Source organism: Physeter macrocephalus, chromosome 11 (assembly GCF_002837175.3).
Source record: "Physeter macrocephalus isolate SW-GA chromosome 11, ASM283717v5, whole genome shotgun sequence".
NCBI classification, from domain to species: domain Eukaryota; kingdom Metazoa; phylum Chordata; class Mammalia; order Artiodactyla; family Physeteridae; genus Physeter; species Physeter macrocephalus.
The window spans coordinates 56,537,961-56,558,046 of record NC_041224.1 but is presented as its reverse complement, the minus strand read 5'-3'; the positions used below and the strand labels follow the sequence as shown (position 1 = coordinate 56,558,046).

The 20,086-nt window shown below is 40.9% G+C and overlaps 1 protein-coding gene across 1 annotated transcript in view; it reads left to right on the top strand.

The window, feature by feature from the left end:
- The window catches only part of HERC1 (HECT and RLD domain containing E3 ubiquitin protein ligase family member 1), a 212,402-nt gene that overhangs the window by 184,326 nt on the left and 7,990 nt on the right, over positions 1-20,086 (top strand). Inside the window, exons 62-74 of the mRNA XM_028494914.2 lie at positions 5,389-5,454; positions 5,629-5,754; positions 6,614-6,752; positions 8,013-8,194; positions 8,985-9,140; positions 9,840-9,962; positions 11,043-11,145; positions 12,710-12,879; positions 14,223-14,361; positions 16,353-16,522; positions 17,596-17,765; positions 18,050-18,215; positions 19,650-19,726. Of these exons, the coding sequence (XP_028350715.1) occupies positions 5,389-5,454; positions 5,629-5,754; positions 6,614-6,752; positions 8,013-8,194; positions 8,985-9,140; positions 9,840-9,962; positions 11,043-11,145; positions 12,710-12,879; positions 14,223-14,361; positions 16,353-16,522; positions 17,596-17,765; positions 18,050-18,215; positions 19,650-19,726 (1,787 nt within the window). The remainder of the gene's footprint in view (positions 1-5,388; positions 5,455-5,628; positions 5,755-6,613; positions 6,753-8,012; positions 8,195-8,984; positions 9,141-9,839; positions 9,963-11,042; positions 11,146-12,709; positions 12,880-14,222; positions 14,362-16,352; positions 16,523-17,595; positions 17,766-18,049; positions 18,216-19,649; positions 19,727-20,086) is intronic.

Here is a 20,086-nt window from a genome sequence, read left to right as displayed (position 1 = left end):
ATGTCTAAGAATTTGTCCATTTCTTCCAGGTTGTCCATTTTATTGCCATACAGTTGCTTGTAGTAATCTCTAATAATCTTTTGTATTTCTGCAGTGTCCGTTACTTCTTTTTCATTTCTAATTCTATTGATTTGAGTCTTCTCCCTTTTTTTCTTGATGAGTCTGGCTAATGTTTTGTCAATTTTGTTTATCTTCTCAAAGAACCAGCTTATAGTTTTATTGATTTTTGCTTTCATTTCCTTCATATGTTTTTCATTTATTTCTGACCTGATCTTTATGATTTCTTTCCTTCTGCTAACTTTGGTGGGTTTTTTTCCTTCTTTCTCTAATTGCTTTAGGTGTAAGGTTAGGTTTTTTGGGGGGGTTGGGGTTTTTGGGTTTTTTTGTTTGTTTTTAACATCTTTATTGGAGTATAATTGCTTTACAATGGTGTGTTAGTTTCTGCTTCATAACAAAGTGAATCAGCTGTACATAGGTTAGGTTGTTTATTTGAGATTTTTCTTGTTTCTTCAGGTAGATTTGTATTGCTATAAACTTCGTCTTAGAACTGCTTTTGCTGCATCCCCTAAGTGTTGGGCTGCATATTGTTTAGCCTCCATGTGTTTGTATTTTTTTACAGTGTTTTTCCTGTAATTGATATCTAGTCTTGTAGTGTTGTGGTTGGAAAGGACACTTGATATGAATTCATTTTTTCTTCAATTTACGAAGGCTTGATTTGTGACCCAAGATATGATCTACCCTGGAGAATGTTCCATGAGCACTTTAGAAGAACAGTATTCTCTTGGTTTTGGATGGAATATTCTATAAATATCAATTAAGTCCATCTTGTTTAATGTGTCATTTAAAGCTTGTGTTTCCTCATTTATTTTCATTTTGGTTGATATGTCCATTGGTGAAATGGGATGTTAAAGTCCCCTACTATTATTGTGTTACACTCGATTTCCCCTTTTATGGCTGTTAGCATTTGCCTTATGTATTGAGCTGCTCCTATATTGGGTGCATAAATATTTACAATTGTTATAACTTCTTCTTGGATTGATCCCTTGATCATTATGTAGTGTCCTTCTTTGTCTCTTGTACTAGTCTTTATTTTAAAGTCTGTTGTGTCTGATATGAGAATTGCTACTCCATCTTTCATTTGATTTCCATTTGTGTGGAATATCTTTTTCCATCCCCTCCCTTTCAGTCTGTATGTGTCCCTAGGTCTGAAGTGTGTCTCTTATAGACAGCATATATATGGGTCTTGTTTTGTATCCATTCAGTCAGTCTGTGTCTTTTGTTTGGAGCATTTAATCCATTTGCATTTAAGGTAGTTATTGATATGTATGTTCCTATTACCATTTTCTTAATTGTTTTGGGTTTGTTATTGTAAGTCTTCTCCTTCTCTTGTGTTTCCTGCCTAGAGACGTTCCTTTAGCATTTGTTGTAGAGCTGGTTTGGTGGTGCTGAATTCTCTTAGCCTTTGCTTGTCTGTAATGGTTTTAATTTCTCTGTTGAATCTGAATGAGCTCTCCCTAGGTCTGAAGTGTGTCTCTTATAGACAGCATATATATGGGTCTTGTTTTGTATCCATTCAGTCAGTCTGTGTCTTTTGTTTGGAGCATTTAATCCATTTGCATTTAAGGTAGTTATTGATATGTATGTTCCTATTACCATTTTCTTAATTGTTTTGGGTTTGTTATTGTAAGTCTTTTCCTTCTCTTGTGTTTCCTGCCTAGAGACGTTCCTTTAGCATTTGTTGTAGAGCTGGTTTGGTGGTGCTGAATTCTCTTAGCCTTTGCTTGTCTGTAATGGTTTTAATTTCTCTGTTGAATCTGAATGAGCTCCTTGCTGGGTAGAGGAATCTTGGTTGTAGGTTTTTCCCTTTCATCACTTTAAATATGTCCTGCTACTCCTTTCTGGCTTGCAGAGTTTCTGCTGAAAGACCAGCTGTTAACCTTATGGGGATTCCCTTGTATGTTAATTGTTGGTTTTCCCTTGCTGCTTTTAATATTTTTTCTTTGAATTTCATTTTTGTTGGTTTGATTAATTTGTGTCTTGGCATGTTTCTCCTTGGATTTATTCTGTATGGGACTCACTGCGCTTCCTGGATTTGACTGACTATTTCCTTTCCCATGTTGGGGAAGTTTTCAACTATAATCTGTTCACATATTTTCTCAGACCCTTTCTTTTTCTCTTCTTCTTTTGGGACCCCTATAATTCAACTGTTGGTGCATTTAATGTTGTCCCAGAGGCCTCTGAGGCTGTCCTCAATTCTTTTCATTCTTGTTTCTTTATTCTGCTGTGTGGTAGTTATTTCCACTCTTTTATCTTCCAGGTCACTTATCCGTTCTTTTGCCTCAGTTATTCTGCTATTGATTCCTTCTAGAGAATTTTTAATTTCATTTATTGTGTTGTTCATCATTGTTTGCTGTTCAGTTCTTCTAGGCTTCCTTGTTAAACGTTTCTTTTATTTTCTCCATTCTATTTCCAAGATTTGTGATTATCTTTACTGTCATTACTCTGAATTCTTTTTCAGGTAGACTGCCTATTTCCTCTTTATTTCTTTGGTCTGGTTGGTTCTTACCTTGCTCCTTCATCTGCTGCACGTTTCTCTGTCTTCTCTTTTTGTTTAACTTACTGTGTTTGGGGTCTCTTTTTTGCAGGCTGCAGGGTCGTATTTCCTGTTGTTTTTGGTGTCTGCCCCCAGTGGGTGAGGTTGGTTCAGTGGCTTGTGTAGGCTTCCTGGTGGAGGGACCTGGTGCCTGTGTTCTGTTGGGTGGGGCTGGATCTTGTCTTTCTGTTGGGCAGGGCCAGTCTGGTGTTGTGTTTTGGTGTGTCTGTGAACTCAGCATGATTTTAGGCAGCGGCTCTGCTAATGGGTGGGGTTTTGTTCCTGTCTTGCTAGTTGTTTGGCATGGGGAGTCCAGCACTGGAACTTGCTGGTCGTTAGGTGGAGCTGGGTCTTAGCATTGAGCTGGAGATCTCTGGGAGAGTTCTCGCTGACTGATATTACCGGGAGGTCTCTTGTGGTCCATTGTCCTGAACTCAGCTTTCCCACCTCAGAGGCTGAGGCCTGACACCAGGCCGGAGCACCAAGACCCTGTCAGCCACACGGCTCAAAAGCAAAGGGAGAAAAAGAAAAAATAATAATATTTTTTTAAATTATTAAAATAAAAATAATAATTAAAAAAAAGAGCAACCAAACCAGTAAGCAGATCCACCAATGATAGCAAGCACTGAAAACTGTACTAAGATAAAGATAAAAAACAGAATCCAATCAGTCGCAGACAGCAAACCTGAAGTCTGCAGTTGCTCCCAAAGTGCATTGCCTCAATTTGGGGATGATTCGTTGTCTCTTCAGGTATTCCCCAGATGCAGAGTACATCAGGTTGATTGTGGAGATTTAATCCGCTGCTCTTGAGGCTGCTGGGAGAAATTTCCCTTTCTCTTCTTTGTTTGCACAGCTCCTGGGGTTCAGTTTTGGTTTTGTCGCCGCCTCTGCGTGTAGGTTGCCTGAGGGCATCTGTTCCCACTCAGACAGGAGGGTGTTAAAGCAGCAGCTGATTGGGCCGCTCTTCCTCATGCAGGCTGGGGGGAGGGAGGGGTACAGTAGTTATAATTGGAATGTGGGCCGAGCCTGCGGCAGCAGAGGCCAACATGATGTTGCAACAGCCTGAGGTATGCTGTGTGTTCTCCCAGGGAAGTTGTCCGTGGATCACGGGACCCTGGCAGTGCCGGGCTGCCCAGGTTCCTGGCATGGGAGGTGTGACCTGTGCTTGCACACAGGTTTCTTGGTGGCTGCAGCAGCGGCGTTAGAGTTTCATGCCCGTCTCTGGGGTCCGAGCTGATAGCCGCGGCTTGTGCCTGTCTCTGGAGCTCATTTAGGTGGTGCTTCTGTGGGCAGACAGGGAAGGAATCCCCTCTCCTCGCGCACCCTGAAACAATGGTCGCTTGCCTCTTCAGCAGCTCCAGACTTTTTCCCAGACTCCCTCCCGGGTAGCTGTGGCACACTAGCCCCCTTTAGGCTGTGTTCACGCAGCCAACCCCAGTCCTCTCTCTGGGATCTGACCTCCGAAGCCCGAGCCTCAGCTCCCAGCCCCCTCCTGCCCCGGCGGGTGTGCAGAGAAGCCTCTTGGGCTGTTGAGTGCTGGTCGGCACCGATCCTCTGTGTGGGAATCTCTCCGCTTTGCCCTCTGCACCCCTGTGGCTGCGCTCTCCTCCGTGGCTCCGAAGCTTCCCCCCTGCCACCCCCCGTCTCTGCCAGTGAAGGGGCTTCCTAGTGTGTGGAAACTTTTCCTCCTTCACAGCTCCCTCCCTGAGCTGCAGGTCCCATCCCTATTCTTTTGTCTCTGTTTTTTCTTTTTGCTTTTGCCCTACCCAGGTACGTGGGGAGTTTCTTGCCTTTTGGGAGGTCTGAGGTCTTCTGCCAGCATTCAGTAGATGTTCTGTAGGAGTTGTTCTACATGTAGATGTATTTTTGATGTATTTGCGGGGAGGAAGGTGATCTCCGCGTCTTACTCCTCTGCCATCTTGAAGGTCCCCCAGTATATATATATTTATAAATATATTTTAGCATCTTTTCCTGGTCATCTTTTTAAATCTATTCCAATTATAGATTCTAAATTATTTGGCACTTAATAATGTTTAAGAGAACATTTCAGTTGTCATTTCTTTCTGATTGTATTTGAAAGTGTCTAGATACAGAAACTGTGATGGAGATAAAATGCCGGGGTAGATATTGCAGGCCAGCAGTTGATCTAACAACCCCTTTACCTAGTTAAGATTTATATAAACAAACATTTGAATATATAAATATAGATACAGTATAAAACAGAGATATGAATTGAAGGAAATTATCTAAATATAGAATATTTTAATTAGGAAGTATCCTTCTGAGCCCATTTGCCTCAAATATGTCATTTGTAGATGAGGAAGCTGCAGCCTAGAAAGATGACCTGCCCACAGCTATACAATGAGTTCACGGGGGTAGTGTCTGCTGCAGATGACCTTGTACCTATGGGTGCTCAGAAATGGTTAGCTTTGAATCTCCAATGTGTTCGTGATAGTTGGTAGTGCAAGTGTTTATAGTAAAGGGAAATATTAAAAATCAAGTTTGGCATGATTGTGAAACTGCTCTTAAATTCTCATAATGTTACCAAATTCTTTAAAAGTCAGTTGTCAGTTAAGAACAGATAAATCATTCGCAAAAAGATTTTCTCAAAAAATGGCCTGGGAGAAGGGAGGGCTGCATTCTGGTCTTCACGCTGCTTGTAACTGACCATGTGATCTTGGGCTTCTCCTTTCCTATTTAAAAATAATTGATCATTTTTAAGACCTCCTAAAAAAACAAAAACACATAAATATTGATTAAGCAAAATTGATTCTGATGTTTGCCCTGTCTTTCAGGATAACAGTAAATGGATTAATGGTATGGATGAACAAATTATGTCTTGGGCAACTTCAAGACCTGAGGTCAGTAAGGATAAAGATAACTATATGGTGGTTCTTAGTAAATCTTCTGGTTCTAAATGCTTGTGTGTTTGTGCCCTGTTGTCCCCCATGGAGGCTGGTACACACTTAGTACCCAGTACATGCTTGTTTGAATGAATTAATTAATCTAATTTTGACTTGATTGTGGTTTTCTAGGACTGGCACCTGGGAGGTAAATGTGATGTCTACCTGTGGGGTGCTGGCAGGCATGGACAGCTGGCAGAAGCTGGAAGAAATGTAATGGTACCTGCAGCAGCTCCCTCATTCTCACAGGCCCAACAGGTAACTAACAGGGTAAAGAAATGTAGAAGAAACTTGGGAACTGACAATTCTGATTCCCTTGCTGTCAGTAATTTACTGTACGATAAAGTTTGTCCATTGCATAGTCTATTGTGAGGAATCACCAAAGAAAGTCATGATATATAGCATCTAAATAAAAGTTTTTTAGAGTTTTTATCAGACTTAGGTTTTGTTAATAAGTTTCTAAATTTTTTGTGTTTTCACATATCATGAATTAACATCATGATGCATTATGCCTGCCCAGTACATATTTATAGAAGTTAAGATATTGGTAATTATTAATTCTCTCTTTGGGGGCCATAAACTTACTGGGATCTTTAACCAGATTTCATTGGCACTCCCCCCCTCTTCTAATAATCATGGTACTATATTTCTAAACCCTTCTTGAGGCCACTGCTTTCTCTTCCATTCTTCTCTACCTCAATAAGCCCTGGGATACACTATTCTTTCATGTGTATATCCCCTGCAATTTCTGCTTCTTGTTGGCCTCCAGCCAGTCTTTACTATTTTCCCATCAGCCTCTCCTTTTTCTTCTTTTATCTGTTTTGTTGTTAATGTTATTATTTAAACTCTGCACAATTGGCTGAAAGCCCTGTAGATAACACGTTTCTAAAGTATCTTAAATCATCAGATGAGCCTCATACATCTCTTGGTTAAGTAAGAGGTTTTATAATAATCAAGGGCTTATAGGAACCCCATTGTTATGTCAACCCTTCCCCTTTAATGAAAGGATAAAAGAACTGATAAAGGTATTCTAGTATACATGGAATCATTTTAAATGTTTGCATGTTAAAGCTATATAATAAAAGATAATGTATTTAATTATGTGTTTTTATACTAGGTTATATGCGGTCAGAATTGTACCTTTGTCATACAGGCCAATGGCACAGTGTTGGCTTGTGGGGAAGGAAGTTATGGCAGATTAGGACAAGGAAATTCAGATGACCTTCATGTGCTGACAGTTATTTCAGCCTTACAAGGTAAAATTATCCTCCGTTAAAAGCTGATCGGAAACTATGACCTATCTGTAGGAATGTTTGCTTATTATGTTAGAACTCATCTCAAACCTTTGCTAGATAAAGTCATGTAGGGTTTTCACTTGTATTTAGATTCTCGTTTAGGCATGTACAACCTTAATTTTCCATATTTTGAGCTGTATTATTTTGCAAGTTACTTATAGCCATGCTAGAATTGCTGTGTTAATACACACTGAAGATTGTAAACAAATTCTTTAAAATTGCAAAACTGTAATTAGGCAACTATTAATAGCAGTAGTAATCATGCATGTGCTTCATTAACATTAAAAATCAATTTATACGGGCTTCCCTGGTGGCACAGTGGTTGAGAGTCCGTCTGACGATGCAGGAGACATGGGTTCGTGCCCTGGTCCGGGAAGATCCCACATGCCGCGGAGCGGCTAGGCCCGTGAGCCATGGCCGCTGAGCCTGCACATCCAGAGCCTATGCTCCGCAATGGGAGAGGCCACAACAGTGAGAGAGGCCTGCGTACGGCAAAAAAAAAAAAAAAAAGTTTATATGGAAATGTGCATATGTACTAAAGACTTTAAAGGGCATCCCCCTCAGAGTCCTCTGTGACTTGGAGAAAGAAAACCTCTGGAAAAACCACTGCAGGGACCCCCTGGCTTGTTCCTAAGGTTAACTTTTACTGACTCTGAAGCCTACAAAGAGAGCAAATAGAGTTTTTTAAGTAAAAGCATACAAGTAACATGAGTTCAGAACAAATTCTTGAGTAGCTCTTAGTTCTCTTCCTTCAGATCTGTGTGTGAAGAGCACAACACTGGGGATGGGAGGGCTTGGTTCCTGTTCGGTTTTATTACATCCTCCCTCTGGTACTTTGCACAAGCTACTAAACCTCTTTGTGACTCAGTTTCCCCAATTGTAAAAGTGGTGATGATAATATCTGCCTCATAGGACCTGTGTGAAAATGGAAAATGAGCGATCCATGTAAAGCATTTATAGGAGTGGCTAGAACATAATCTTTAGTGACTATAACTGCTCCTATCACCCTTCTCCTCTTCCTTGTCATCATCATTTTATGTGACTGCTCCTAATTTTCTAGGTTATAGCTGCAAATCTGATTTAAAATTAAAGACATTGTTTATATTTCTGAAGTACTGTCGTGGTATTTTTTGATTCTGTGAGACTACTCTGTAACAGCTTCAAGTAAAGAGGGGATTTTTAACATTCAGAGACTCTTGTTGGGTTTCTGCTCTGTTCCAGGCTTTGTGGTGACCCAGCTGGTGACTTCCTGTGGTTCTGATGGACACTCAATGGCCCTGACTGAAAGTGGTGAGGTCTTTAGCTGGGGAGATGGTGATTATGGCAAACTCGGCCATGGGAACAGTGACAGGCAACGGCGGCCCAGGCAGATCGAGGCCTTACAGGGAGAAGAAGTGGTGCAGGTCAGGCAGAATATGGATAAGTTTATCTTTTTTTTTTTTTAATATTTATTTATTTGGCTGCGCCGGGTCTTAGTTGTGGCATGTGGGACATAGTTGCGCCTGGATAAGTTTATCTTTGAATGTAAACATACTAGGTGTTGAGTTCTCAAGTTTAGGTAATGAAAAACAGTAGTAAAAATATATTACCCCATCATAAAAGATCCAGTGTTTTTGGTGGTTCAGTCATTCTTGAGCGTCTCAGGAGTTTGAATGGGCTTTGGTGTTAGAATGGACTCCTTTTTCCTGAGCCAGCTGGTTGACCCAGGCCAGGGTGCTTTAGGTCCTTGAAAGAAGTGGGGTTTAGCTTCTGCCCCACAGTTCTTGATATAGTGACAAACGGAAAGCTTTGCTTTCAACCTGTCATTATCGTTACAAAGGTTGAGTTCATATACATTTTCTGGAAAATCAATTTGTGATCTAAAATAATATTGTAAAGTTACATAGCACCTTAGAGTTTACAAATTTCCCTATTCATTAACTCATGTAGTCTAGGTCATCTCTGCACAGCTGAAGAGTAGCAACACTTCCAAGGTATGCTGCTTAGCTTGGTTTTCCTGAGAATTTTGAGGTAGATCAGACTTGGGGGAGCAGGGGGCCACTTGGGTGGATAGGACATACTGGTCTTGAAGATCCTGAGTTTTCAGTGAAGTTTACTTAAAGATTATTACTGTATTAATAACCAAAAAGGACTGATTTCTTTCTTAGTATGTCCTCTTGTTAAAATTTTTGTTCTTGTTTGTTCTATTCGTAGATGTCTTGTGGCTTCAAACATTCAGCAGTGGTAACATCAGATGGCAAACTGTTTACCTTTGGGAATGGTGACTATGGTCGTCTGGGTCTTGGAAACACTTCTAACAAAAAACTTCCAGAGAGAGTGACTGCACTGGAGGGGTATCAGATTGGACAGGCATGGAATAAATCAATAATACGTTCTATATGATCATAGTTTCTTGTTTCCCCTCTGTGCACTTAGACATTGTCCTTTCAGGAAAACTAGAATCACCACTTGTACTTAACCTGATGTACATTTTGTTTGGCCTAATTGATAGACAAATGGAAGTCTTAATTCAGGATGTGAATATTTTAAAATCCTCTTCATAATCCCACTTGCTATGAAAGCTTTAAGCAATATAATAACTCCTCTTCAGTATCCTGGAAGTAGATGGCTGAACTGAAGCATCATTGGTAGCTGCTGCTCTTAAGTAATAATTGTTCCTGATCTGTACATTTTGAGACTCTCTCTTAACAAGAAGATGAGATAAAATATTTTTATCTTTTACTATTTTTATCTTTTATCATTCCTTAGACTGTCTCCGGTGTGAATATTTTTTAATCACATGTACTTTTTCCTATCTTTTGTGCTCTCTGATTCAGAGTTAGCCACAGATATTTGAAGGACTTTACTTTGAAAAAGGTTGTTTTTTGTTTGTGGACATTAGGAATTTTTTTTTCTTCATGACACATTTTGGTTAAATATGTAAGGCCCTGAAACCAATAAAAATTTTTAGAAACACAGCCAAGTTTTTCACTGAAGTTGAGACAGAGGGTCCCAGAAATGGGTGTTTTAGGTATTGTGATTTGCCTTACCACCCTGTTATTTCTCCAGGTGGCTTGTGGCTTAAACCATACTTTGGCAGTGTCAGCAGATGGCTCCATGGTGTGGGCTTTTGGAGATGGGGACTATGGAAAATTAGGCTTAGGAAATTCCACTGCAAAATCTTCACCTCAGGTCAGTATTGGCTTTAATCTAGAGATTCAGACAACATGGTTTTCTTCTATGTCAGTACCTCTTTTTAGCTGGAAGTAATTTACCTTTAACATTTTTGGTAATTCATAATGAAATTTAGAAGCTTCTTTTGCTTATTCTTAAATTTCCAGCATTCCAGATCTTATTTTAAATAAGTAATTTAAAATAAATTAATTAAAATAAGTAATTAATAAGCATTAATTACTAAACTGGATATAAAAATTCTGCAAGGACAAGCATCTGTCTTTGTCATGGGTTGAGTAGTGTAGGACTACCTCCCATGTAGAGAAGAAATAAGTTTAAACATATCTCCAGGGTGTCTTATGGAGGGAACCATGAACAATCTTTTTTAACTCTCTGCCATTTCAGCTTATTATTACCACTGAATTATACAGGTATGTGCATTTAAAAAGTAATAGGAAATCCAAGTCCATAAACAAATGATTTAGAGGCTTTATTCACATTATAGAAGGTTTCTTGGCTCTTCAGAAGACCTCCTGTGCAATCCTTTTTACATGGATTTTTCTGACACGTTTAACAAGCAGCATGATTTACAAGTATTCAATTTATATTCAACTCCAGATTCACTATCGTGTATAGTCTGTGACATCTTGATAGCTAGACTGGTGAATATTCAGCTAGGGATACAAAAAGGAAGGAAATCCTCTCTGGAGAACATATAAAGCAGATATTGTTACCTCTGAAAGCAGAAAAATTCTAACTGGGAGCAGCCCATGGCTTTACATGGTCTTACAGTGTTCTTTAAACAGCCATAGGATTCTCTTTGGTTTCTCTTGCCCAGAGGAATGTTTCTACTTCACATGGGGTCCTGGGGATTTAGTTAAACATCCCCTATCCCCTATAATACTCCCCCAAATTCAGGTAGTTTGCAGAGCAGTATGAGAAAATAACATTTAGGAGTGTGGATATGGCTGAAAACAAGTAAATGACTATTAATATTTTTATTGGAAGATAATCCTTGCGTTTATACATGCCAGTAGGCAAATTTGAGTGTTTTTATTTTCCTTTTTAAATTATGTGCCTTATGCTTTTATTTTGCAGAAAGTTGATGTCCTTTGTGGAATTGGAATTAAAAAGGTTGCGTGTGGAACTCAGTTTTCTGTTGCATTGACCAAAGATGGTCATGTGTATACCTTTGGTCAAGGTAGGGCATTTTCCAGGCATTAATTATATTGCTTATTTTGTGCACACATGTATTACAGAAACATTTGCCTTGCAGCTCTATAGAAAGTGCTTAAACTGAGTCATTTTTCATTCTGGGTGATGATTGGCCACACAACCTTCATTCACTAGCTACTATTCTGCTCCACTTTCATGATATTTGTTGTAAGGACAAACTCTCCTCCCCATTGATGGCTCCTCGTGCCAGAGCCTTCATTCTTGCCAGAATAGTTCCTGCCAAAGCCCTTCCCTTCCTCCTCTCTGCTGCCTTTGCCATGCTACCACAAACACTGCCTTGACCACCAGAGCTCCTCTGGATCCTGCCTCACTTCCCAGCCCTTGCAGGGACTGGGGGTTCAGGTCTTAGGAATTCACAGGCATTCGGGATTCAAATCTTGAATAAGTTCACAATCTAAGCATCCACAGTGGGATTCCCTGGCAATATATTCAGCTTTGTAAATGGAACTTCTTTGCAAGTTGTAGTGACTGAAGAGTGTGTGAGGAAGAGGGAGGAAGAAGTGAGGTGTGATTGAAGTTTCTAGTCTTGGAAGAACGTGGACGCTGCTGAGGACAGGGAGTTGGTTCTGGTGAAAGAGATAAGGAGCTTAGTTTTAGTCATATTGAATTGGGGCCGTATACTCTAGACTTACATGTATGGAGAAGTCTAACAATTTACTGGGGATTTGGATCTGGAACTCCAGAGAGATTGTTTATGGAGATGTAGGTTTGCATAATTCCTAATGGTGTAGTTAAAGCCATATTAATAGGCTCTAAGAAATCCAGGGAGAGAATATGGCATGAAAAAAGTAGAGGGTAAAACTCTCGGGAATGTGAGTAAAGGGCAGGTGAGCATGGGAGAGCTGGCTTTGAAAGGCGTGGAGAGAGAGGTAGTTGGGGAGCCAGGGTAGTGCAGTCTCTGAGGGGCAGAAGGAGCCGAGGCCACATCATCAGAAGGTAAAGTGGAGCTCCACGGCCAGGGCTGGAGAAGGGGCGGCTGCAGTGTAGGCAGCTAGGAGCTATTCATGGCTTTTGAGAGTACAGTTTCAGTGCAGTGGTGAGAGTGCAAGTTAGGCTGTGGAGGGTGGCCAAGCCAAACAGGCCTACAGCATGTGAAGCAGCAGGGACTGGCCTGCACCTTGTAGGAGTTTGGCAGCAAAGATAAGGGGAGAAGTTGGCTGGAAATTTGAGGACAGGACAGGTTGCATGATGTTGTTTCTTAGAATGCAAGAACTTTAGGGCCTCTGTGAATTATGTGCCAGTCCTCTCAAGTATGAGGATGCTAGAGGTGCCTCTTGGTTTGAAATAAGCTCCTAATTTTAAATTAAATTTTATTTATTTTTATGAATAAGGAGATTGTGACATTTTGCAAAGAAACAGTTTTAAACTTTATTCACTCAGAGTCTGGTATACCTTACTGGCAAAGCAGCTTTTGCCCCAATGAGTTATGTATGTCGTTGCCATACCACCATAGACATTAAATGACTCATCAGGAAGTATAAAAGGACTGTGGTGTGCCATCCATAAATGTCCTCTTGCTATTTTTTCAGATCGCTTGATAGGCTTGCCAGAAGGGCGTGCTCGCAATCACAATCGACCACAACAAATCCCTGTCCTGGCTGGAGTAGTCATCGAAGATGTGGCAGTTGGAGCTGAGCACACACTTGCTTTGGCATCAACTGGAGATGTGTATGCCTGGGGGAGCAATTCAGAGGGGCAGGTAAATATTTATCTTGCTTGCTGCTCTGTCATGTTCTAGAAATCTGACAACATTCTTCATTTGGCAAAGGGATAAGCTAGAAACTCGGAATATCTACACAAGACCTCAAGCACATCACTTTGCTATGGGGCTGATTATCTGGAGTCCAGTTGTGCATCTCTGTCTCTTGATTATGGTCTAGTAAGTGTTATATCATGGTTTAAAAAAAATCTGGCAGTACAGTGAAGTGTTTAAGGGGATAGCTGAATATATACGTGTGTCTGCACACACTGAGAGGTGCCTAGCACGTAGTAAACAGCACTTTATAAGTATTCAATACTTCCTACTATTACGATTAATCATCATTTTCACTACAGTAATAAAAGAGGTTAGGTACTAGGAGCATCAGTTGATCTGGAAAATGGAAAGGATGAAACAACAATACTTTTATATTTTATAATATGACAGTGTACAAAGTATGTTTGTGTTTGTTCAGGAAGTCTTGTCACTCCTGTTATGTAGAGTAATAAACTGAGCCTCCAAGAGGTTGATGTGTTCAGCTATCCTGTATGTGGAGAAGGGACACACTTTGGTGGGGCAGGTCTGAGATGCCTGCTACTACAGTGGCTTTCAGCTCTACACGTGAACGACATTTCCTTCCTCTGTAAATCCTCTCTACGTCTAGCTGCCCCTAGAGCCAACGACCCTCACGTTCAAGGTCCACTATTACTCACAGTAGCTCTGTGGTGTCCTCATCACTATATTAACAGATGGGGAAGCTGCTTAACACTGTGGTTGCACATACCTTAATGAGAAGAGAGTTGATGTTGAGACACCTTTGGAAGGTCCCTGGCAGGGCCTTGACATGATCCTGCCTGATGATGTTGAGGTGCTCAGCCACTGAAACACTGGGTGTCCTAGTCGGACCCCAAGAACAGAGATCTGGAGTTGAGAATCTGCTTCTATGTATGTTTTTATAATTGTTTATTTACTGTTACACAGGCAGTCCATGTTAAAAGTCAAGAAATCAGTGTGTTCTAAGTAAAAGCTCTATAGATCATTCTGTTGGTTTTTTTTTAACTTGCCAAGAATTTATTTCCTCTCTGGAAGTGGAGTTCAAAGATGTTTTCAGTCATTAAGACTCATCTGCTAGATTTGGAATGGCCTTGTTACAGCTTAGTTTTTAGGAGACAGTATAAGCTGTGAGGATCATTCTGATAATTAATTTCATTATTTTGATGCCATTGCTTGGTACAGATAGTAACTTATTTATATCTGCTACCATCCAAGACAAATTTTATCTTCTTGACTTCCTCTCTTCCTCTTTCTAATTGAATCTCTGTGTATTTATAATTTATTTCCAGCTTGGCTTAGGCCACACCAACCACGTTCGAGAACCAACCCTGGTAACAGTTCTGCAAGGGAAAAACATTCGGCAGATCTCGGCCGGTCGCTGCCACAGTGCTGCGTGGACAGCGCCACCTGTCCCACCAAGAGCACCAGGTGAGGGATGAAATATCCATGCTCCTGCAGCCTCTCTTTCAGCAGTCCCCAGCTGTACTGTTTGCTTGCCAGCTTCACACTGCATCCAGGCACCATTCTGAAACCATCAAACCTTCCCCCACACAACCAAAGCACTCTTTGTACTACAGTACTGCAAATACTTTCAGAGCAGGCGATTCTCCTGCAGACTTCATTACATAGCAGTCCCTCTCTGCTCCTCAAAAGAAGAAAATGTATCACTTAGGCAAGCAAAATTTATAATTTTGGAATAGCAATAAAGTATTTTTTATATATAGTGGTGATGAACTGTAGCTTTCTAAGCCATGCTGTTAAGGAATAAAGATGAAAAGCCCAGAGACCACTTGTCAAATTCTTCACGCTAGTCAGCCATTTGAAACATGATGTTGTCTATACATTGGCACAGCAGAAAAACCAAAAAAAATTGTTGCCATTTTACTCCAGTGTATATAGCAGGACTGATGGGCTGTTTCTACCTTTTGTATGTTCTGCTTTTAATTTATTATGAAATCCTCATAGGTCTACAAAAAGATATAAAGAAAATAAAATGCATATTTGTGTACCTAACACCCTACTGTGTACTCTCCCTGATCGGATCCATCTTCTGATCCCCACAAATGTAACCATTGCCTTAAGTATGATACTTATCCTTATGCATTTCTTCATATTTGGTCTATTTCTTTCCCAGACCCTCAAGTCCTTTCTAAAACCATCCTCTGGTATCTGAGGCACTAGAACTTCCCTGAAGTGACCTTGTGCCTGAGAGCTCCATATTCTCATCCCTTTTTGTGAAGCCCTCTACTTTTAGCCACAGGTGCTTGGGAAAGATTCCCCATAGAGATTGTTTTCTCTTACATACCCTGAGAGAGCAAGGTAGGACTGCCAAGTAGATTCCAAACAAGCAGGAGATGGTTTCTGGTTAACAGAGCCCAGAATGAGCAGTGCTGCCGGCCCACTGACAATTTCAGGTACTCAGGGGCCTCTTTAGCTTCCAGTGGGATTTCCCTTCCACTTCAGGACAGAGACCATATAGCATGGTGGCTGAAGGTTCAGACTCAGGAACCACATTGCTCGGGTTCAATCCTGGATCCTCCACTTAGGAGCTGAGTGACCCTGAGGCTCAGTTTCCTTGTCTCCAAAGCGAGGGTAATAATAGCACCTGTTGTAAAGAACTGTAGGAGTAAATGAATCAATTCATGTGAAGCTCTTAGAACAGTGCCAGACACATAAAAGTACTCAGTAAATGTTAACTTTAATAGTAGGAAAATACCTCTGAGAATTGAGCTGTACAAATCTTGGTTTGCAGGAAACTCAAGTAAGTTGAGTAGAATCTTGTTCTTAGTCTTTTGTGTGTTTCTGTAAGATGATAACCATGGATACAGCCCTTTTAGTTTTTGCTTCTGCAGAGCTCTTATTCTTGCAGTATAAAGCCTTCCTGGATCATCTACTCATATCTTTTATTCTGTCTTGGTCACTTTCTGTCAGATCCCTAGTAAGTGTGGGAGGTGGCTCTGCTGAGTTGCCCATTTCCATTTTCCAGAACTGCCTACCTGGTCCTGGCCCATACCTTGTGTTATTATGAAGATGACAATTGTTGAATATGAAAGAGTGAATTTGGGTTTTTTTGTTTTTGGAGTTTTTTTGTGAAGGAACTGTTTAAGTCCCATAGTTAAATGGGTAACTAAATTAAAGGAGAAAAAAAAAACCAAGTTTCCATAATGATAAATTACAAAGATGTTTTACAAACCAACACAGGTGCATCAGAAAGTTAGGATGAATGGATGGTGAATAGAGGAATTGATAATAAATGATAAAGCATATATAGCAAAATATTAATTGTAGGATTTAAGTGGTGGGAATGGGTGTTCATTATATACTTGAAACTTCCGTGTGTGTTTGAAATTTTTCAAAACACTAAACATGATGAAAACAACGCATTTTCCTTTACAAGTGTGCATCTGTGTTCTGGGCAGGTGTGTCAGTGCCTCTGCAGCTGGGCCTGCCCGATGCAGTGCCCCCCCAGTATGGGGCGCTGAGGGAGGTGAGCATTCACACCGCGAGGGCCAGGCTCCGGCTGCTTTACCACTTCTCTGACCTCATGTACTCATCCTGGAGGCTACTGAACCTCAGCCCCAACAATCAGGTAAAATGGTGGCTTGGAAAGCAGTGCCTGTGATGTGCTTACCAGGTCCCAGGGTCTCCTTCTCAGCCTTCAGAAAATTCTTCCGTGGCTAATGCTTTTTACTCTCAGCACCCAAGAGATGTAGAAAAGGCACCAATTCTGTTCCCATTTTATTGCTGGATTAAGGACAGTCCAGATATAGGTTATCATGCTGTTGAACACACAGTGGTCTTCCTTCTGTGTTTCGGTTTGTCCAGAGTTCAAGGAAGTATGAATGGTTAATGGCTAAGCATGTGTTTTCTACGAATTCTAGAATATGATTTTAAAACTTAAGCACACAAAGGCGTTAGCACCACAGTCAAGGTGCTTATGTAAGTGAGTCTGAGAAATTTTGGAGACTTGCTCTCCTTACAAATGAGCTTACAAATGAGCATACCCTGTGGAGGGATAGGTGGGGGAGATAAAGTAAATTTGGCTGATTTGATTGTCTTTGTAGAACAGTCTGATAATTTAGGAAGAAAGCAAGCTGGCTATGTTTGTTTGTTTGTTTAATGTGTGGGCATGCCTGCCAAAATGTGTGTTAGTTTGTAAACTGTTAGTCAAAAATCCTTTGGGTAACCAGTCGTGGCATATGAGAGATTTGAGAAATCATTGTTAGAAATAGATAATCAGCCAGGCAACAGAATACTGTGCAGCACTAAACAAGAGTGTTAGCAACCTGTTGTAATTAGTGAGAGAAATGTTTATGACATAAAGTGAGGTGAGAAAAGCAGTGGAAAATTGTATAAATAGTACGATCTCGACAATGTGAAAAGGAAGGAAACTGGAAGGAAATGGATGAAAGTGTTAATGGGGCCATCTCCATATGATAGGATTATGGATGATTTGTGTGCTTGTGTGTGTGTCCTTTTCTGTATTTTCTAAGTTTTTAAAAATAATAATCATACTTTACCAGAAAAAATATTTTGAAAAAGTTGGTAATAATGGCTAATACCCAGATTTATGCTTTTAAAGTGCATTTGTAAAAGTGAGATGTGTTATTTCTTTTAAGCCTTAGATTGTACCATTTCTGCTAAGCTTACTTTCTGTTACAGAATAGTACGTCTCATTATAATGCTGGAACATGGGGCATTGTGCAGGGACAGCTCCGACCTTTGTTAGCCCCAAGAGTCTACACCCTCCCGATGGTGCGCTCTATAGGAAAAACCATGGTTCAGGGCAAAAACTATGGACCTCAAATTACTGTAAAGAGGATATCAACCAGGTTAGCATATTATGTATATGTGTATATGTTTCATCAACTAACATTTTTTGAGATGGACTTATTACTAACTGATCTCTGTGAGGAAGCCTTAGCTTCCTCATTTGTAAAGTAGGGTAGTAATAGTATTTTACATCAGTACCCAGTGTGGTTACAGTGGGTCTAGCACAGTGTTTGGCTGTTGTTAAGCTGGCCTGTTCATTCACTGGTGGGAAAATATCTTCAAGTGACTTTTGTGGTGAATTGAGAGCATTGTATTTCATTATGTTTTCCCTTTATTTTTAAAGAGGAAGGAAGTGTAAGCCCATCTTTGTTCAAATAGCAAGACAAGTAGTTAAACTGAATGCATCAGACCTCCGTCTGCCATCCCGAGCCTGGAAGGTTAAGCTGGTTGGAGAAGGGGCTGATGATGCTGGAGGAGTGTTCGATGACACGATCACAGAGATGTGCCAGGTATATTCATGAAGTGTCCCCTGCTGAGTTGTCCACTCAGGTGGTGGCCGTTTTACTGTTTCCAGTGATTACTCTGGCATGTTTTTATAAATGTAAGCAAGGATGCATTTGTAATCCTTACATAAAGTTATGCTGTTAATGATATATAGGCGAATTATTGCAAAGGTTTGTGAAATGCTTTGTGAAGATACCTTACTGAGGAAGTGCCAGTGCTTCGCCATCTACCAATGACTCACCGTCTGTTGTGCTGTGTAACACTGGCAGAGGAAACAATGACACATATTTACACTTATGTAGCAGACAAATCCAGGATCACCCATGTGCTCCCATTTATTTTGGTGCTTTTAGAACAAAGTAGAACTGCCAGGCTACTGGCAGAAATTAGAAAAACAAGTCTTAAGAGTTTGAACCAGGGCTTCCCTGGTGGCGCAGTGGTTAAGAATCTGCCTGCCAATGCAGGGGGACATGGGTTCGAGCCCTGGTCCGGGAAGATCCCACATGCCACGGAGCAACTGAACCCGTGCACCACAACTACTGAGCCTGCACTCTAGGGCCCGTGAGCCACAACTACTGAGCCCATGTGCCGCAGCTGCTGAAGCCTGTGTTCTCTAGTGCCGCAACTACTGAGCCCACGTGCTGCAACTACTGAAGCCTGAATGCCTAGAGCTCCGCAACAAGGGAAGCCACACGATGAGAAGCCCATGCACCGCAACGGAGAGTAGCTCCCGCTCGCCACAACTAGAGAAAGCCCGTGCGCAGCAACGAAGGCCCATCGCGGCCAAAAATTAATAAATTAATTAAAAAGAGTTTGAACCAGTTCATATTTTAAGATCTACAATGGCAGCTTTGCTTCCAGATCAGCTCTGACCCTTCCAGCTTTGCCTAGTATCAGGATTTTTCTGATAAATCCTGTAACTAAAATAGTACTTGGCTATCTTTTACTAAGTTTATTTGAATATCGCTGTACCCTGCTCACAGATACCCCAACTCGTGCCCTGGATTGACTTTTTCATCTTAGTTCTGCACATGGGGGAGTCTCCTAAATTCATTTAAAATTACAACCACAAAAATAATTATAGCGACGGCTGGTTGTCATGTAGCATTGTAAATTCCTCAATATTCTCTTTTCAGTATGATTTTTTTTTTTTTTTTTTTTCCATACGCAGGCCTCCCACTGCTGTGGCCTCTGCCGTTGCGGAGCACAGGCTCCGGACGCGCAGGCTCAGCGGCCATGGCTCACGGGCCCAGCCGCTCCGCGGCACGTGGGATCTTCCCGGACCGGGGCACAAACCCGTGTCCCCCGCATTGGCAGGCGGACTCCCAACCACTGCGCCACCAGGGAAGCCCTTCAGTATGATTTTTAATGTTAATTGTTTCGTTTTCTTGATGCATTTGATTGTCATTTCTAAGAAATTGTTTTTCTGTCTTCTACAGGAACTTGAAACTGGTATTGTTGACCTTCTTATACCCTCTCCCAATGCTACCGCAGAAGTGGGTTACAATAGGGACAGGTAAGGGCAGTCAGCAAGTGTTATTGAATGTCTATAATAATAGCTCACATTTATTGAGTGCTTACTATATGCCAGGCACTGTAGTAAGTGTTTTACATGGATTATCCCATTGAATCCTCATGATATCTCTAAGGAGTAGGAACTGTTACTGTTCTCTTTTCACACATAGGAAACAGACACTTACATCATGACTTGTTATTTATTATGAGACCAGCTCAGTGATAATATAGAGGGTTAGAGGAAACGCAGACTTGATATTGAAACCAGACTTCTTTTGTGTTTCTGAAGGCCTACGTGACCTTCCCTCAACGAATTAAAATTCATTAAAAACCTTTGATATGCTATCCAGTCACAGCAGTT